A 19,603-nucleotide genomic window follows, 5' to 3' on the forward strand; every position below is an offset into this window, starting at 1 on the left:
GTTTACTTGCAAAGACTTGGTGAAGATGATAAAAATATCAATGGTTTCTCACTGAAGTTGATCTGAAGAGAGTGGGTGGTTCTGAAATTGAGACCAAGAGACAGGCAGAGGCCCACTCCTTTCCTCTCCCAGCTCTATTTCCTGTCTACACCTACCTTTTGCCTACTGCTTCTTCAGATCTAGTTTTGACTCGCATGCCACTTTATCAGTGTGTGTGTTCTAAAGAAATAGTTTGCCAGGGAGTACCTCTAGACTAGGCCAGCATTGTGAAAATGAACCTTCACAGATGGACAGAAGTTCATCTTCCATGCCAATTATGTCCCCAAATCCACAAACTTATTTCCAAGATTTGACATGAATGCTCATTTTTCTGAGTCATTACATTCTGTGTTAAAGCCAGTTGTGAAGATTCTGGGCCTAGTCCCTACAAATCTCTGGCCAGTTGCCTTTGTTTATCAAGGCATCTTTCTTCCAAGAGTTTGCATGATGTGGTACTGAAGCTGCCGCACTCTTGTTCCTGGGTGCCTGGGCAGAGTTTTACCTGAGAGGCTGCATTTGGCCATAAAGGGCTTGTTGTGGGAGATTTTTAAATTAACTATACACCCAGGGCCAGAGCACACATAATGTTAGTCAAGTGCAGGAATGGCTTCCCTGGAGGGCTGAAGCCATAGTAATAGCCTCCTAGCAGATGCATCACTATCAGTTATTAGGAGAAGTAGGAACAAGATGGCAGCAGGTTAGGGACATTGGGAGGAGCACTATATTGGCTCCGCTGAGCACCGTCACAACCCCGATATTGCTGCTGCCTTGCCCCTCCTCTGCCTAAGTGGCAATGATTCCCTTGGCTGGAGGCTATTGCTAGGGCTGCAGCCCACGAGTAAGCTGGTCCTGGTCAAGTGAACGGTGTCTGATCTCTCTTCTTGCCACAGTGTTTAGAAGTCCTCACTATGTAGATTAGGGATATCATGCTGCAAATCTCCCCATCCCTTCTCCACATCCCTGATGATCATGAAGAACAAGATGTTATGGAGAATTACTATGCGATATCTGGGATCCACATGGTAAGTAATTAAACATGGCACCTTTGTGGAAAACATAACATGCTGTCTGGCTCTGACTTGGTAGCTGAACAGTTGGCTTCTTGTGTATGTCCTGCCTTTTTATTCCATGTCCTGCATCGGGCCTCAGCAGCCGTCTTCTGTTCCAGTTGTTGGACACTAAGAACAAGGGAAGCCCAGGGGACAGAAGCAGAGACATGGTCAGGGCCAGGCCAAAGGTCAAGTTCCAGAAAAGACAGATAAGATTCAAGGAGTCAGAAGCAAGGTCTTCTTGCAAAAGTGGAGTTCTGATCAAATTAATCATGTTTTCATGTATTTGGCATCATAATATCATTAAAAGTTTAATAGTGCCGTGATGGTAATGCTTGCTGCACCCATTGATTTGCTTAGGTATGGGTGCACTGACCTTTCTGCCAGTTTAACATCCCAAGCAGTGTTACTCATGTCATTATTTCATAACAGTGTTATCCCTGTTATTTTAAATAAATGTGCCAGCATGAATCTTTAGAGATCTGTATATTATTTTACCCTTTAGGGATGGGGCAGAAATTCACTTTGGTTCTCATTTGAAGACAAATTTATCAAATTTGTACTTTGCAAAGTGATCTAGCAACATTATTTTCTGTAACGTTTGGTAATGTTGTTTTTCTAAATATTAGAGAAGAAAGCTGCCCCTGATTCTGGTATTTTTAATGTTTAGTGTGTTTTGAGAGAGACAGAGAGAGAAAGAGAGAGCACTAAAAGCGTTCCCTATTTCTGTTTTGTCACAGGACCGCCTTGACTCTTTAACGGAAGTGGATGACTCAGGACAGCTAACTATCAAATGTTCTCAAAATTACTTGTCACTGGATTGTGGAATTACTGCATTTGAACTGTCTGACTACAGCCCTAGTGAGGACTTGCTTGGTGCTCTTGGTGATATGACCTCTGGTCAGGCTAAAGTCAAACCATTTGAGTCCTGGAACTGCAGTGAAATGGAAAAAGATTTTCCAGAGCTTATCAGAAGTGTGGGATTACTGGCAGTAGCAACTGATTCAATTACTTCCAAATGTAATGAACCCATTCATGGAAAAGACATCCATTTACCCCTGTCAACCAACCACCAGGAAGAAGGCCAAAGTTACAAAGCTTCATCAACTGTATCCAATGAACTTTCACTCTCTCATGTTTCTGGGAACTTGCCTCTTTGTAAATCATCTTGCACAGAGGATTCTATAGAATCAGTTGATGGCAAGACTGTATTTGAATTAGTAAAACAGGAACTGAGTCCATTGCCCTCTGATGGTGCAAAAAGCAAACATCATCCTCACTGTGAAAACTCAACTCCCAAAAGATCAATAAGAGACTGCTTTGACTACAGTGAGGATTCTCCCACACAACCCACCTTGCCCAAACGAGGCTTGTTTCTAAAAGAAGACATATTTAGAACGGACATGGTGGTCAATGATATAAAAAATCAGATCTCTCTGATGTTTAAGACAGAAATAAGTAGGAGCACACCATCACTGTTAGATCCACCAGACAGATCCAAGCTTTGTCTGGCTTTACAAATGGCATACAATAACTGTCCCTCTTCCATCAGCCAGTCGTGTGATTGTTTACACAGTATAAGTCATCAGAATCTCAACTACACAACTCAAAATCACTTGAAGGAAAATTCCATGGCTCTGAGTACATCCAGTGATGACAATAGAAGGGAGAAACTGAGATGCAAAAAGTCACATGACATTCCCGAAGAGGTGGCATCATGCAGAATATCTGGAATTGTATCAAATGCTACTTCAACAAATCAGGTGGACAAAAGAGGCCTCACTGCTTTGCGAAATGGAATTCCTTTTGGCAGCTTGCAGTCCATAGAAGCAACAGAAAGTGATTCAACCTCCGCATCTTCTGATCTTTGTAAACAGCAAGAACAGAATGGCCAGTATTGCAGTGAAAGAGATCATTCTGATTCGCCGGCTCATATCCAAGTGAGCAGCTCTTTGGCTGGCTCAGAGTCTGCGGTGTCCTCATCTCCAGTTTTTCCAAGAAATAAGGGCAAAAAGACCCACTTATCTTCAAGTTGTGTTAATACAGATGGCAAACTTGTTGAGGCTTGGTATGGTTCCGATGAATACTTAGCACTTCCATCGCACCTCAAACAGACTGAAGTATTAGCTTTAAAATTAGAAAATCTGACTAAGCTACTCCCTCAGAAACCTCAAGCAGAGATCATTCAAAACATTGATGACTGGGAACTCTCAGAAATGAACTCAGACTCTGAGATTTACCCGACATATCAGATCAAAAAGAAGCACAAAAGGTTAGGTAGAGTTTCGCCCAGCTCTTCAAGTGACATAATATCCTCAGTAGGTGACAGCATTGAATCAGGGCCTCTAAGTGACATTCTTTCAGATGAAGAGCTTTGCACATCCTCATCAAGCATTAAAAAATACCTAGAAGACAGGCCACGCAAACCATCAGTGACTCAGCCCTCTGATAAAAACAATGTATCTACCACAAATAAATCAGCTTTAATTCAGCAGCTGATGCAAGATATACAACACCAGGATAATTATGAAATTATATGGGAAAAAATGGAGGTAAGGAAGAAATTAACAGTTTACATCTTTATAATTTCGTTGATATTTTTCCTGCATCTGGAAACAATGGTTGGGGAGGGGAGGGCAAGAATCAAGAAGGGCCAAAGCAAGAATCAAGTAGAAGAGCATCTGCTTTGCATGCAGAAGGTGTTAGGTTCAATCTCCAGCGTCCACAGGTAGGGCTGGGGATGTCCCCTGCTTGGAACTCAGAAGAACCACTGCCACTCAGTGCAGACAGTACTGAGCTAGATGGACCAATCTGGAATAAAACATGGGGTATAATAACAATTTGGTATAATAATGGGGGAAGGTTATCACCTACAGGCCTTGCTTGTGTGCTTCCTGGCCATGGTCAGTCTGAAGTCACTGCTAGATGCTGGGCTAGATAGCCCTGTGGCAGTCCAATTCAGCAGAACTCTTTTGCTCTTACTTTCAAGTAAGTACAGGCATACCCCACTTTAACGTTCGCAATGGGACCGGAGAGTATACTTTAAGTGAAAATCTACTTTAACTGAAGCAATTGTCTTCACTTGTACTGCACGCAATCACCACTCGATGGCAGCAGCGTCATGCCAATAAAATTACGTTATTGCGAAGCGCACAAACGTTAAGCGGGGTATGGGGACATATGGAGCATGTACGTTATAGTGAGGCAAGGTTAAGTGAAGCAATGTTAAGCAGGGTATTCCTGTATGCTGAAAACTGCCATCTGTGTCCTGCTCTACACCCACATCTGAATAGTTAGCATGCGTTGTAATGCCTGCTGCACAGGTGCAATGTTACCAGTGATCTGCCTGATCCATTATTCTTTGCAGAGGAGAATTTCCCACTGGATTGTGCCTCCCACTTCTCCATACTTCCCTCAGCAACTAAAAAAAAAAAGCAAGCCCCAGTCTCCTCAAAACCTTTTAAGGAGGTGCTTGCTGCTGGCTGGCTGGCAGCCTGAGCTTGCAGTGATATCCCTCCCCTTCCCTCTCCAGGTAGCCCCAGCACAGTTCTTTCTTTAAAAAAAGTAAACCCAAGGGACAAAGGAGGCATGGGCCACAGTTTGGGAACCTCTGTCTAAATAATTAAATAAATACCTCTTCTCTCCATAAATGTCCCTGTCTCACACTGTTGTCGTCCTCGCTTCCTCTCCTTATGACTCTGTCCTTCCACAACAGACAGTGGGAGCCAATCAGCATGAAAGGGGATTCACTGTGATTGCTGATTGACTGTAGCGCTGGAGACAGAGGGACCCAGGAGGGGGCTGGCTCCAAAAAAAATAAAATAAAGGGACCTGGTAGCACTACACATCTGTATACCACATAGCTATTATTAAGCTGGCAATCAGGGAGTAAGTTAAAATTTCCTTCCTGCCCCAATAACTAGCAGCCAACCAAATGTCCATAACAACACTGCAAAGCGTAAGGAAGAGAGGGGCAACACAAGCACAATGCCCTTGTTCCATATGTTGACCCCTTTTTATGCGTCACGAGAAACAGACTAGAAAGGAGACATCTCTCCTCCGGTCTGCCCCATGCATCTCCATCCACAGGGTAGCCGTGCTGATTAGCCCAAGTGTGTGTGGGGATCCTTCATGTGTCTGAGTGGTTAAATCAATCAGCTTCAGTTCTGCTGCCTCATGGCTGCCTTCTGCTCTTGCCCTTTCCGTCCTCATGCACTGGGCACAATAAAGAGCCACGGCAGGACGTTGTTCAGCTTGTTTTGCCAGCACATGAAGGCTGAATTGTTTAAAATGTGGGAGGTTCTACATAATAGATATGCTTGAGGAATTTGATATTTGCAAATTCTGATGTGAACTGACCTGATCTACACCTCCCAGACTAATGTGTGGATCAGAATGTAATTTCCTTTGGTTTTTGCAGTTCTCTGAATTTTGTGATGCAGTTATGGGCTCCAAAAAGGCGGGTGGGGATCAAAATGCATTTTATTATGCATATTTTAGGATAAAATGGAAATGGACTGTTTTCAAGTCCATTCCGACTTATGGCGACCCTATGAATAGGTTTTCATGGTAAGCGGTATTCAGAGGGGTTTTACCATTACCTTCCTCTGAGGTTGAGAGGCAGTGACTGGCCCAAGGTCACCCAATGAGCTTCATGGCTGTGTGGGGATTCGAACCCTGGTCTCCCAGGTCATAGTCCAGCACCTTAACCACTACACCTATTTTAGGATAAAATACATTTAAAAAAATATTTCTTACTTGCGGGCTTCCCATAGGCATCTACCTGGCCACTGTGAGAACGTGATGCTGGACTAGATAGGACTTTGGTCTCTTCTAATGTGCATTTAAATAACATATATTTTGAAAGGTGTATTATGTGAGAAAATATGGGTTCAAATAAATATGTGAGTTTTCATGCACATTGTTTTGGAAAAATGCATATTTATATGGGAACAGAACAGAACAGACTTGGAATGAACACATGTGAAATTGACATGAAATGGAAATAGTTTGATCGTTCATCCTTCCTGTGAAAGAATAAACTGTTTGTAAATGGTACAACATAATGAACAATCTCTATTGTGGTAGCTGCATATTTAGATATCTATCCACAAATACATTTTAGACAGTCCACAGCTCACATTTTCTTAAAGCTTTCTTTGCTATACTGATGCTTGGAAATTTATGGTGGCAAATTGCACATTGATGGCCCACAGCAAATGCCCACCATTGAAAAAGGTGTGTTTGTGTACTATTTTTCATCTCCTGCTGCTCCTACTGCATTTAACATCCTTCTTAGACATGGCAATGTGGCACCCCCTTGAGGCGTACTGTTGCTAGGCCAGCTCTTTCACAGCTGTGTTGTTTCTAAGAGTCATGTTCATATAGCTTTTAGAAACAGAACACAACTGTACAGTGAACAATATACTTGGCACTAATTTCAACACCGGTGGGAGCATACCTATTGAAGTAACGAAACACCTTCGAGGAAAACATAGGCACAATGCAGCATTGGATTTAACAGAGAAAATGAATTCAGAAAATACAGTTGAATTTGGAAAACAGTTTTAACTCCTGTATTTTTTTTAACTCCTAGCCATACCATAACTGTTCAAATGGTATCCGTTCCAAATTCTAGTCTTTTTAGTTGTAGCTGGCCTGGAAGATCCCAGTTTCCAGTTTTTAAAATTTATTAGATTTCTATCTCCCTAAGGCAGTGTTCATAGTTCTTTCCACTCTTCTTTTATCCTCCCAACCACCCTGTGTGGTAGGTTAGGTTGAGAGACAGCAATTAGCTCAAATCATCCATTGAACTTCATGGATGAGCAGAGATTTGAACTTGCCCCGCCCTGGTCTAGTGCAGTACTCTAACCATTACACCACATTGCTTTTCTTTTCCTGCATTTCTTATGTTCCTGTCCAGTGGTTCTCAGTGTACATACAACCTGAGTCATGTCTCAGTATGGGAATTTTACTTTCCCTAAATATATATTGGGCTGGATGAACATTTGCTTTTAGCATGAAAGGATAGCTTTCCTGGATCACAAAATGTCCCCCTCAAATGCCTACCTATTTTGCATCAGCTCACAGCATCTTCACAGTTCCAATTGGTTGCTGCTTTAGCACCATTTTTTTCTTTGAAACTCTCTCTGAGTTGGTTTTGTTTGATAAACATATCACATAGCACATCTTATTTACTACATGGTATCACTAGTTCCTAGTGATAGGCAAGATTCTCCAGATATCAGCTTGGCTCAGATTAAGCTAAACTATTCCCCTTGCCAAATTTGGAGAATACTTTGGTTTCATCCAAATTCTAATTGATTTGCATCTTCAGTCCATAATACAAAGGGGATCCAATCCATACATCCTTTCACCCATCTGCCCATTCATGATCCTCCAAATCTCCTCTTGCCTTCTAAACCCATCTGCACACTTGCCTGCTATGCAAGTTAGAGACTATGTGAAAGAATGGGGGGTTGTGGTTTATGTGAACATAAGAAGAGAAGAATAGCTTGCTGGATCAAGCCAGTGGCCCATTAGTCCAGTATCCTGTTCTCACAGTGGCCAACAAGAGGGCTGTGGGAAGCCCACAAGCAGGACCTGAGCACACAGTACTGTCCCCGCCTGCAGTATCAAGCAACTGGTATTAAGAACCATTCTGCCTCCAGCAGTGGAGGTAGAACATATCCATCAGGGTGAGTAGCCACTGGTAAGTGCAAGTCACCTCCTCAGTAAAGACTGGACACTTCCTCCCTTCCCCTCAACATCCACCTAAGTATGCCTAAGTAGCATCCCAATTGGCTAGGCCCTTCTACATGGGCTGATGCTTAAACTAACATCAGCACATCAACGAAATGCCACTCCAGGCTACTTAATTCTACACTGGGACTCCCATTGCCCTGTCATAGGTAATGCATAAATCTGTTCATAGCATGGTGAAGAGGAGACCCTGCTGGCTCCTAGAGATGAATATTCAGTGCATTATGAGGATGCTGGTTGATGTTTGCACAAACTGAGACCTCAGCACTCTGCCTCTTGCACACAAGGGCATGTAGTAGTGGGCTTCCAGTAACAGTCATTACTCAAGGTGCCGCTCAATCTGAACTGTGATTTGGTATGAGGGCTGGTACACATACCATGTATTTTTCTCATCACTTATGCAATATTTGGTGACTTCTCAGTTAATGTGCGAGTTGTCTCTCCTGAAAAGGATTGCTTGGTAGTTGACTCTGTGGTGATGGTCAGTGATTTAGACTCACACTAACAACTAGCTGCTGAAGCTAGTAAGATATGAATATGCAAATGTGGACTGCCACTTGGATTCCATCAAAACAGACCATAAAAAACAGACAGCTATTTTGATATCAGCTTTTTGTTTTGAATTCTTTAACATTCTGGTGTAGGTAAGGATTGAGTCAAAAGTGGAACAGTGATTTACACAAGGGTGTAATTGTCCAGGGTCTCAGGGGGTCTTAGACCCTTTACCTTTTTGGGAACAGGGTCCCTGCAGGGTCCACAATTCTCCAACATCCTGTGGGCCAATCAATATGAAAGGGGAATGTGTTAGTCACCTAAAAGAGTCTTCTTACATGCTTCCTTGGCCTTTCCTGATGATTGGAGCCAATCAGAGTGAAAGGAGGTGAGTTAGCCGCTGAGAAGTTTCTTCCAGTAGCTAACACTCTCCTCATTTATGCTTATTGGCTCCTAGGGATGTCTGTTGTTGTGGGAGAAGACATTAACAAGGATCTCACTCTCAACCCTGCAGCATGAAATGGCAGTGGTGGTGGCGGGGCAGGGAAGGGGGGGGAAGCAGGTGTGGCTGTGGCTGTGACTAACATGAAGGGACCTTGCACTTCTCAATTTGCCACTACACTACTGGATTTACACCAAAAGCTTTCTCTAAGTGTCAAAAAAGCACCTCCCTTTCAGCAATTGTTCAGGCATCTCAAAAAGGGGCAAAAGTGTTCTCTCTGCAGTTGTGCAGCTGACTTCTCCCAATGAATTGCTCCTTTCCCCAGTACTGAGCACATTTTAGAAGGGGTATCAGCATCATAGGCCTTTGCCCACCCTGATCTGCTGCTGTTTTGACCAGATCAGAAGTTCCTTTTTTCTCCCATGGACTACTTGAAAACTGCTGAGGGACTTGGTGGACCACTTAATGGTTTTTCTGCCTGTAGTAGCAATTGTGCTGCCCAGTGCTAGATATCTTTATTTGTATTTCTATTTCTTCTTTTATTTCTTATATTGTATTTTATTGTATTACAGTTTGAATCCCATAGAATTCAAATTGTTCTTCACAGACAACCACAGACCACCTGAAGGAAGCTCATGGACCACTGGTGGTTCAACAAGGACAGTTTGGGAACCCCTGGGCTAGATCTTCATGTTTGCAGGAACAAGTAGAGATGTCACTAAGCCTTGCATTTCAGGCTCTGAAATATAATACTTAGCTCATATACGAAGCAAGCATTATGACCCTCAAATCCTTCTCTACCTCAGATGTTATTGCAAGTTAGAGGGGGGAAAATTAACTTCTTCCCCATCCCACACCTCTTCACACAGCACATAGTTAAGCTATGGAATTTGCTCCCACAAGAGGCCGTGATAGCCACCAACTTGGATGGCTTTAAAGGCAGATTAGTTGAATTCATGGAGGCTCTTCCTCATCTCTTGAAGAATTTTTACATCAATGTCCAGTGTCCTGTGCAATGCCAATAGGGAAAGAACCTGCTGCAGTAACTGGCAGCAGAAGTTAAAGCAGGATGGGCTATTCACTCTTTCATTCATTGATATGGCACCATTTATGAACATAGTGATTTACAAAGAATGAGAGGCCAGGAACCTGGCTGCCCTGGGCTCCTTTGGGAGGAAGGGTGGGCTATAAATGTAAGAAACAAACAAACAAATGCCTGTACCTTTTTTTTTTAACAGTCTAACATTAGATACAATGGAGACAAGAGAGGCAGGGAGGGAAATAGAGACAGGGTAAGCAGGGAAAGAGTATGGAATTATTTCAGCTACATGTACACTTAAACCTTATTCAGTTGTTGTTGTTGGTGGTGGTGTTGCTACCCACCACCAGGTCCCAGGGAGGGTAACAGCAATCGCAAAACCAGTATTAAAAGCCATTAAAACAAACTACATTCACAACAACAGGGTGGGTCCTGAAAACATATATCTCAAGTGCCAAAGGCCAGAGTAAAGAGATGCATCTTCAGCATTCACTGAAAAATGTACAGCGAAGATGCCAGGCGTACCCTCTGTGGGAAGGGAATTCCACAACTTGGGGACTACCACAGAGAATGACCTCTCCTGGGCCACCACCACCCTGAACTTCCCAGGGTGGGGGAACTACCAAGAAGGTCCCATCTGATTATCTTAACACCTGAGAGGGTCTGTAGGAAAGGAAACGGTCTCTCAGATATTTGGGGTCTGAGTCGTTTAGGGCTTTATACAGAAGCATAAGCTCCTTAAACTGGTCCCAGAAACTAACTGGCAATCAACGCAACTGTTTTAGAACAGGGGTTATATGAGTTCTAAAAGCAACCTCAGCCAGCAATCTGGCTGTGGCATTTTGGGCCAGATGGAGTTTCCGAGTCATCTTCAAGGATAGCCCCACATAGAGAGCATTGCAATAATACAGTCCAGAAGGTACCATAGCATGAAGTACCGTGGCCAAGTTGTCTCTGTCCAAAAGAGGCCGTAGCTGCTTTTCCCCTCCTGCAATTGGCATTAGGCGGAGGGAGGGGGAACGAAGAGGAATGAGTCCATTAGACATGTCCCATCCCACACATTTCAATTCCTGCCATTCCTGCAACCTGCCATTAGGGGCGGGCTGAACATTTGTATCAGATGGCCTGCTGGGGTTGGGTGATCACATGGGATGGAGAAATTGAATGAACAATTTTTTAGTTGTAATAGGATATTATCAGCCCTGTAGCTGGGGGGAGGGGACGAGGGCACTGCCCCCCTAAAACTGTGCTTCATTCCCACCCCCGAATTTTTTTGGGAAATTTTTAAAATTTGTGACATGACAGACAATGACAACCTGAAATATACCTGAGGTATACCCGAAAGACCATCTTACCCCTTATATACCTGATCGATCACTGCACTCTGCAGGTGAGGGGCTCCTGCAGATTCCATCTTATCAGGAGGTCTGTTCCACACAACATAAGAAGCGGACCTTTAGTGTAGTGGCACTTACCCTGTGGAATTCCCTCCCCTTAAATATTAGACAGGCGCCATCTCTGTTATCTTTTCAGCGCCTGCTGAAGACCTTCCTCTTTCAACAAGCCTTTTAAGTAGAGACCTCATCCCAGTTTGCGTCTGTGCTGGAATTGCTTTTTTTTAAAAAACAATATGTTTTTAAAGCTTTTTTTTAAAGATTTTTTAAATGTGTTTTGTTTTAATATGTCTACAAGAGATCTCCTTTCCTTATCTCTCTGGAATGGTCCATCAGCTTCATGACAACCTGGCTGCTGAATGAATACGTCTGGGCGAGGTGTCAATGAGAGAGCCAGTGTAGTGTAGTGGTTAAGGTGTTGGACTATGACCTAGGAAACAAGGGTTTGAATCCCTATATAGCCATGAAGCTCACTGTGTGACCTTTGGCCAGTCACTGCCTCTCAGCCTCATGAAAACCCTATTCATGGTTCGCCATAAGTCGGAATCAACTTGAAGACAGTATATTTACATTTAGGTGTCAATGATAAGGGTAAATTGCATTCCTTCCTCCCTGCTGCAGGCGAGGTAAGGCTGCTGAAATTTTCCTCAGCAAAGACACTAATGTAGCCACCTGGCACCAGGCTGACAGGGGTCTCAGGAAGCATTTACTCCATGGTCTCACCAGACCCTTTCCCAACATCTGCAACCCCCTCTCCATTCTCCCAATACTGCCAAAGGTTCTCCATGGGGCCCATGACAGCAGCCGCTAAAAAGGTTTCCATTCATTGTCTAACAGGAAGGAAAATCTAAAGATCTGGAACAAAACTAGAAGGAGGGACCCTCAAGGAGTTAACAGATATACTCTAAAAGTATTTATTTTCTCTCTATCCTTCCCTAAACTTGTAGTATGGACAAGTTTGTTTTTCAGGTGGAATCTAAAACTGAGATACCTAATGCAGCATAAAAGCCAAGCTCAGAAGCTCACTTTATTACCAAAGTAGTTCAGTTCATGAAGAATCAGAACACAGGGACAGACCACCGGTGGAAGAGGGCTGTAGCTATAGGTAAAGTCAGGCTTTTGAGTCTGGTGTTCCTGGGGATCTCTCAAAAAAGGGTGAGATAATTCAACAGATTAAACACCATTCATGTAAATTAACCCACTCTCTGAATGGAGGAAGAGTGACAGGGAAGGTCACTGCCTTTCCCTTTCCCTGGCCTGGCTCTCATGTCCTCTCTATCAGTGAGGGATTGGGGGGAATGAATGGCGCTATGAGCCTCTCCACCCAAAATTGCCCATGTAGAAATGTGGCTGCCCCACCTAACAAGGAAGGCTGTCTACAGGGCTGAATATTATATTAGAAACTTTAATATTATTATTTAGATTTAGATCCTGTCCTTCTTCCCAGTAGGAGCCCAGGGGGGCAAACAAAAGAACTAAAAACACTTTTAAACATCATAAAAACAGACTTTACAATATATTAAAACCAAATATCTCTTTTAAAAAAGCTTTTAAAACAACTTATTAAAAAAGGTTTAAAAGCATCTTAAAAAGCAATTCCAACACAGACGCAGACTGGGATAAGGTCTCAACTTAAAAGGCTTGTTGAAAGAGGAACACCTTCAGTAGGCACCTCAAAGATAACAGAGATGACACCTATCTAATATTTAAGGGGAGGGAATTCCAAAGGGCAGGTGCCAACACACTAAAGGTCCATTTCCTATGTTATGCACAATGGACCTCCTGATAAGATGGTATCTGCAGGAGGCCCTCACATGCAATCGACTAGGTATATAAGGGATAAGACATTTTTTTAGATATCCTGGTCCCAAGCTGTACAGGGCTTTGTACACCAAAAATAGAACCTTGAACTTAGCCCAGTAGCTAATAGGTAGCCAGTGTAATTCTTTCAGCAGTGGGCTGACCTGTTGGCAGGGCCGGTACTATCATTAGGCCAACTAGGCAGCCGCCTAGGGCGCAGACCTCAGAGGGGCGCAGTACTGAGCTTTGAAGGGCACAGTTTTATACAGATTAGTTTTTTTAACCCTTGGAAAAAATGCAACTAAAATAAATTTAGCAGTTTCAAGTTTTGTGCTTTTCATTTTTTCTGCAAGACATCTGTTTTTGAAAATTGAAGTTAGCAATTTTATTTGTGGGGTGCAAGTAGTTAGCCTTGCCTAGGGCGCAAAATAGCCTGGCACCAGCACTGCCTGTTGGCAATATCCTGCCCCAGTGAGCAGTCTCGCTGCTGCATTTTGCACCAGCTGCAGCTTCCTCACCATTATAAAAATATACCTGGAACTAGATAATTCCAGCCTGGATTTGGGCCTGGTTATGGGACTGAGTTGGCCTTGGTCGCCCTGATGGATGACCTTTATAGGGAGAAGGACAGGGGTAGTGTGACCTGTTACTCTACCTGATCCCTCAACAGCTTTTGATACTATTGAACATGGTATTCTTCTGAGCTGACTTAGTGAGATGGGTACTGGAGGCACTATTTTACAGTGGTTCCAATCCTACCTCCAGGGTCGTTTTCAGAGAATAGCATTGGGTGATTGTCTTTTGGCTACCTGGCAGTTGTGCTGTGGGATGCTGCAGGGTACCATCTTGTCCCCCATGATGTTTAACATCTATATGAAGCCCTTGGGAGTAGTCATCCAGAGATTTGGGGTGAGGTGTCAGCAGTACGCTGATGATACCCAGCTCTATTTCTCTGTAACATCTTAATTGGGAGAGGCCATGCAAGCCCTGGACTGCTGCCTGGACTTGGTGGTGGGCTGGATGAGGTCCAATAAACTGAGTCTGAATCCTAGCAAGATGGAGTTACTGTCAGTTGGTGGTTCCCGAGTTCAGATAACAGTTGCTCTAAATTTACTATGTTTACTGATGTCACATATTTCTGATGTAGTTAGCATCAGCTGTTGACTCTTATTTCACTTGGGCCCAGAGCAAGCAAAGGCTGGACTGAACTGCGTAGAACTCTATTTTATTTGTTAGCACATTGCTGTAATGCTTTTACAGCTAGTAACTAGGTGGTGAACAGCAATTTTTAAAACACAAACATTGACGTTAAAATGGCAGTAAGTGAAATGTAGCTGAAAACCCAGAGCAGGGTTAAAGTCAATGGCCAACCTACTGAAAATTAAGCACCTGCAAAAGCCTGGAAGCATACGTATATTTTGAATAAGTGCCAAAAAAAGCCATTAATGTTGGCACTAGAAGATCACTAAAAGAATGCTAAGAATGTATGTTAAACATCTTTTCTGAAATAACTGTTGATAATACTTGCTATACTGTGTTTCATCCTCCAGATGGTGGTGTCTACTTGAAAAATGAGATTTATGAACCACGCTGTGTTATCTATCTTCTGACAGTAATTTTCAGTGTCAGGCTTTTAGTATTCTAAATAATTTTCAATTTCTACAGTTGTTTTCTTTTGAACAGTCTCCATAAAATTTTACAGACATCATCTGAAAAATAGTGGGATTATAGTGATTTGTGCTTTTTACTAGAAAATGGACCTTTTTTGGTGACTTGGATAGCCACTGTGATTTCCCAGTTCTTATACCTATTTTTTCTCGATTTTATTTTATCTTTTACTGTTGTTTACCAGAAGCACATCTACTTTTGAAAATAGCATCACAAGAGGAACAAATATATCATTGTAACAAATTATTCTATTTTATCACTGCTTTGTGTCATATTAGTGCTGTATAGGGTTGCATATCCATATCGATGTCTTAATATCAGACGTTAAATATTCTCTACCACTGTGTTTGTGTCATTATGTAGTTTTGTGGCTATATATACATGCAAGAAAATGAAATGTATAAATTACTGGCGTTATGACCCTTCGTATGATCATGTGGTATAATACAAGTTGAATATAATTGTCCGTTTTATTGCTATTATTATGAATATGTTTTCACATTACTGTATTGTGAATTGTACTTCTTTCTCACTGCATGCCTCTGATCTGTCTAGAGGCCACATGCATCAAGAAGAAGCAGGTTTTGGTTTCCAGATCCCTAACTAGATAGAAAATCGTGGACACAAACAGCTGCTGCATTTTGTGTGATTCCACCAATCAATCCTAGTAGCTGAGACTGCATGCGGGTAGCATTGCAAACAAAGTGACCATTGCACTGACAAGACCTTTTGGAAGGGAAGAAGGGGGCTGGATTCAGTCACTTCCTCCTTCACTTTCCTATCCAAATAGTTGAGGGAACCTTTTAAAAATAATGTTAAATTTGTATCCTCCCAAAGGAACCCAGTATGGTGAGGAGCCTAGCTCAGAGCATGGCTGTACCTCAGTGGTACTGCACATGTTTTTGCATGCAGAAGATCCAAGTTCAGTCGTCAGCCTCTTCAGGAAGGACTGGGTGCAGAGGGATCTTGGATGAAAACATGGAAAGCTCCTGCCAGTCAATGTAGATCAGATGCGGGGAACTCCTGTCTCCACATGTATTTAGGAACATAGTTCTTGGACCATAACAGCCACCATCCCTGACTATTTGGTATGCTGATGGCTGTGACTGTGGGAGTTGGGGGTCTAACAACATCGGGAGGGACAGAGTTCCCTGTCTCTAGTGTAGATAATAGTGAGCAAGATGGCCCAGCAGGCTGACTTGATACAAGATGGCTCCCTGTGTTGCAATTGTTTGTTTTATAAAGCTGTGCGTGCGTAGCCCTTTTGTCTACACTCATGGATCAGGATAACTGTCTTAAATCTTTTACAAAAGCGACAACTTTCCTCTGGAAGTTCAGTACCAAGGGCCTCTGAAAAAAGCCTTTGTTCCTCCACTGATCCCTCTTCTCTGTTTATTTGCTTATTTATTTACCTTGAGCCTGGCTGGGTTCAAGGTACTCATGTTAATTCACAAAGCCCTAAATAACTTGGGCCCAAAGTACCTTAAGGACTTCCTGACTTCCTATGTTTACCTCGATCACTGAGATCTTCTTATGGTGTCCTTTTGGTGGTTCTCCACATCCCCAGGTTTCAGCTGGCCTCCACCACGGATCGAGGTTTTGGGGGGCAGGCCCTAACAATTAGGAATGGGGGAGAATATATGCCAAGTCGGACCTGGCACTGGATTCCAGCTGAATTTGATAGTTCGCCATCTTTTCGGACTGGCACCTATTTCTTGCTGCTGGCTGTGACTGTAATAGGCACGGATTTTGTGGCTGCAGCTGCAAATTGGCAAGAATGTATTCTTTTGAAATTTCCTCCCATTTTACATTTGAGTTATTTACAGAGTAACACTCTGTAAATGGAAGATTTCCATTAAGACGCCAGCGTTTCACACCCTTGTGACCTCCGTCACTTGTCAATCAACCACTCGTCAAGCCCCAGGGGTTGCTAACAATTAGCCAATTTAAAACTGCTTTTCATCGTATTTGCAAATACCTGTGCCGTGAAGCCTCCTGGGTTCATTCTTTAGCCCTGTTTTTCTCTGCTCATGTCCCCTCACTTCCCCAAATTTTAGAAACCTTTGTATTTTACAGAAATGTTCCCATTGAAACCAACTTTGAATCTAGATCATCCTAAGTGTAAAGGGTAACCTCTTCATAAGCCTGACACCATTTGGCTCCAATCAGTTAACCTCCGAAGCTTTCACCTTGGAATCCAGAAAGCACTTGTTGCAAGAGGAAGGGGAAGCTATTCCTCTCTTCCCAGAGGGTACTTCGGGATCTGCCCTTCTTTGATAAAGAATAGATGAACAAGCAACACATATGCAGACATTTAACATACATTTACTAATAGGCAAAAAACCTTGCGGTACCTATAGCCCACAGATATTTCTATCAAACTTTAAAAAGCAGGGAAATTGGGCAGCTATAGTGAATGCACCAGGGGAGCAGGAAACCTGACCTCCTTTCTGAGATATTGTACTGCCCTACAAATTGCTCAAAATGCAAACACAGTTTGGGTTGGTCTTTCACAGTCCAATCCACTTCCTGTGTAGCTTGGAAGAATTTGGTAATATGTGCCTCTGAGCGTATGATGAGTTGTGGCAACACCTGCCATCTTCAAAGATGGAGAATTATATTTTTGTATGTTTCTACAGAGATCTAATCTAGAAAATTTTATTTCCCTCATTATTCATCTTAGAAATCTGTGTCAAATTTATTTTTATTAATTTCAAAGCCTTTTTATTGGTCAGTGTCATATGATGGTGAAGATAGCCTTTCGTGTTTCAAATTGGAGATTATGTTCTATTTCTCTTTTGGGTGCATTAACAGTTGAATTTGAAACTGCAGTTTGATATAAAATCAGACTGATTACAATATGTTGCTACTTCAGCAATGACTCTACCTGTTGGGAAAAAAAGAGGATGCATGTTTTCAGTTATGCTTGGAGTCCAGCAGGTGGCGCTCTGGTGCTCACTCAATGTGGGGAAACAACAGGGCTGGCTCCTTGTAGGCCGATCTGCGTTTTGCACCCAGAGCTTGAGTTTGGAGCTGAGTACAAGGTGGTCTGAGGGCTTGCCTTGAGCAATCAGGCCTTGTGAATAGCTGGTGGGCTACTGCCTTCAGCGTGGTTGGAATACCCGTGTGCTTTGTTCTGTTTCCCGCTTGGCTTGGTCTGCGCCGTCTGGGGGTTGAAGAACTCTGCGTATGAGTTTCCAGTCTGCTTTGGAGTAACATACAGCCAAACACAGTCTCCTGATAACTCTGAATGGGCCCAGCTACTTTGTGAGACAAGCAGGCTAGGAACTTGTAAGAGAAGCTGAGCGGATTTTTTAGCAGGAGGGTTACATGCTAATTCACTTGCTTTCAAGACTTCAGAGGAAGTGTAAATCACACCTTTTTTACTGTTCTGAGCCCGTGGTTCTGAAACTCACTTTGCCAGACAGTCAACTCAATCTCTCTCTTTTAATCAGAACTATTTATTAAACCAGGGAACACAAAGGTATACAAAAACGTAAAAGAAAGCATATAGTCTCTGGGGATGGTGAACTGAGGAGGGTGATGATGGTGAAGAAGGTTGATAGCAGGTAATTATATTGCAGGATTGTTGATGAGGTAGATTAAATGGAGGAAAGTTACCTTCTGAGGAAGAAGCTTCTGCAAGAGGCAATTCTGGTAGAGAAGTATCTTCTGAGAGAGATATAGCTTCTGAGAGAGAGCTTCTGCGAGAGAAAGAGCTTCTGCGAGAGAGATAGGTAAAAAAGGAGTGTTGTCCTCTGGGGCTACTAGGCCTGCTGCTAGCTTCACTGATGACTGGAACAAACTGAGGCAGGTTTTTGGAGGGAAAAAATAACTAACCAATTAAAGAGAGGGGTGATATCACCTGACAGGAAGTTACTGTGAGGCTAAGGGAGCATAGAGACAGCCATAACTCTTAACCAAATAAATGCCTTATTTAACACAACAGGAGTATCTCTATATACAATTCTAACCCTGCGGAGGCAGCACAGCACCCATGGCAGATGCCATCTGCACTACTTCTACACCAGTTTTCCCCAACCTAATACCTTCCAGATGTTTTGGACAACCAGCTCACATCTTATTTATTTATTTATATACATTTATATACCTCCCCATAGCTGAAGCTCTCTGGGTGGTTTACAGCAATTAAAAACATATATACAAATTTTAAAACACAAAAAAACAATTTAAAAACACATTTAAATTTTTTAAAAAACAGTTTAAAACACATGCTTTATAGGTTAAAACCAGCACCTTGAATCGAGTTCGGAAACATACAGGCAGCCAATGCAAGTGGGCCAGAATCAGTTTTATATGTTTGAACCATCTGGTCCCTGTTACCAATCTGGCCGCTGCATTTTGCACAATTGCAGCTTCTGAACTGTCTTCAAAGGCAGCCCCACATAGAGTGCATTGCAGTAATCTAACTTGAAGGTTACCAGAGCATGGACAACTGAAGCCAGGTTATCCCTGTCCAGATAGGGGTGTAGCTGGGCCACCAACCGAAGTTGGTAGAAGGCACTCCGTGCCACCGAGGCTACCTGAGCCTCAAGTGACAGAGATGGTTCTAGGAGAACCCCCAAGCTACAAACCTGCTCCTTCAAGGGGAGTGCAACCCCATCCAGGAGAGGTGGACATCCACCATCTGGTCAGAAGAACCACCCTAGCAGCATCTCAGTCTTGTCTGGATTGAGCCTCAGTTTATTAGCCCTCATCCAGTCCATTGTCGCAGCTAGACATCGGTTCAGCACGTCGACAGACTCACCTGAAGAAGATGAAAAGGAGAAGTAGAGCTGTGTGTCATCAGCATATTGATGGCAATGCACTCCAAAGCTCCGGATGACCAAGCCCAACGTTTTCATGTAGATGTTGAAGAGCATGGGGGACAGAACTGACCCCTACAGAACCCCATACT

The 19,603-nt window shown here is 43.0% G+C and overlaps 1 protein-coding gene across 1 annotated transcript in view; it reads left to right on the forward strand.

Moving 5' to 3' along the window:
* LOC133377466 (A-kinase anchor protein 6-like) overlaps positions 1-19,603 on the forward strand; it is a 282,604-nt gene that overhangs the window by 17,768 nt on the left and 245,233 nt on the right. Inside the window, exon 3 of the mRNA XM_061611610.1 lies at positions 1,829-3,640. Coding sequence (XP_061467594.1) covers positions 1,979-3,640 — 1,662 coding nt within the window. The 5' untranslated portion in view covers positions 1,829-1,978. The remainder of the gene's footprint in view (positions 1-1,828; positions 3,641-19,603) is intronic.

This window comes from Rhineura floridana, chromosome 2, assembly GCF_030035675.1.
Source record: "Rhineura floridana isolate rRhiFlo1 chromosome 2, rRhiFlo1.hap2, whole genome shotgun sequence".
NCBI lineage: Eukaryota > Metazoa > Chordata > Lepidosauria > Squamata > Rhineuridae > Rhineura > Rhineura floridana.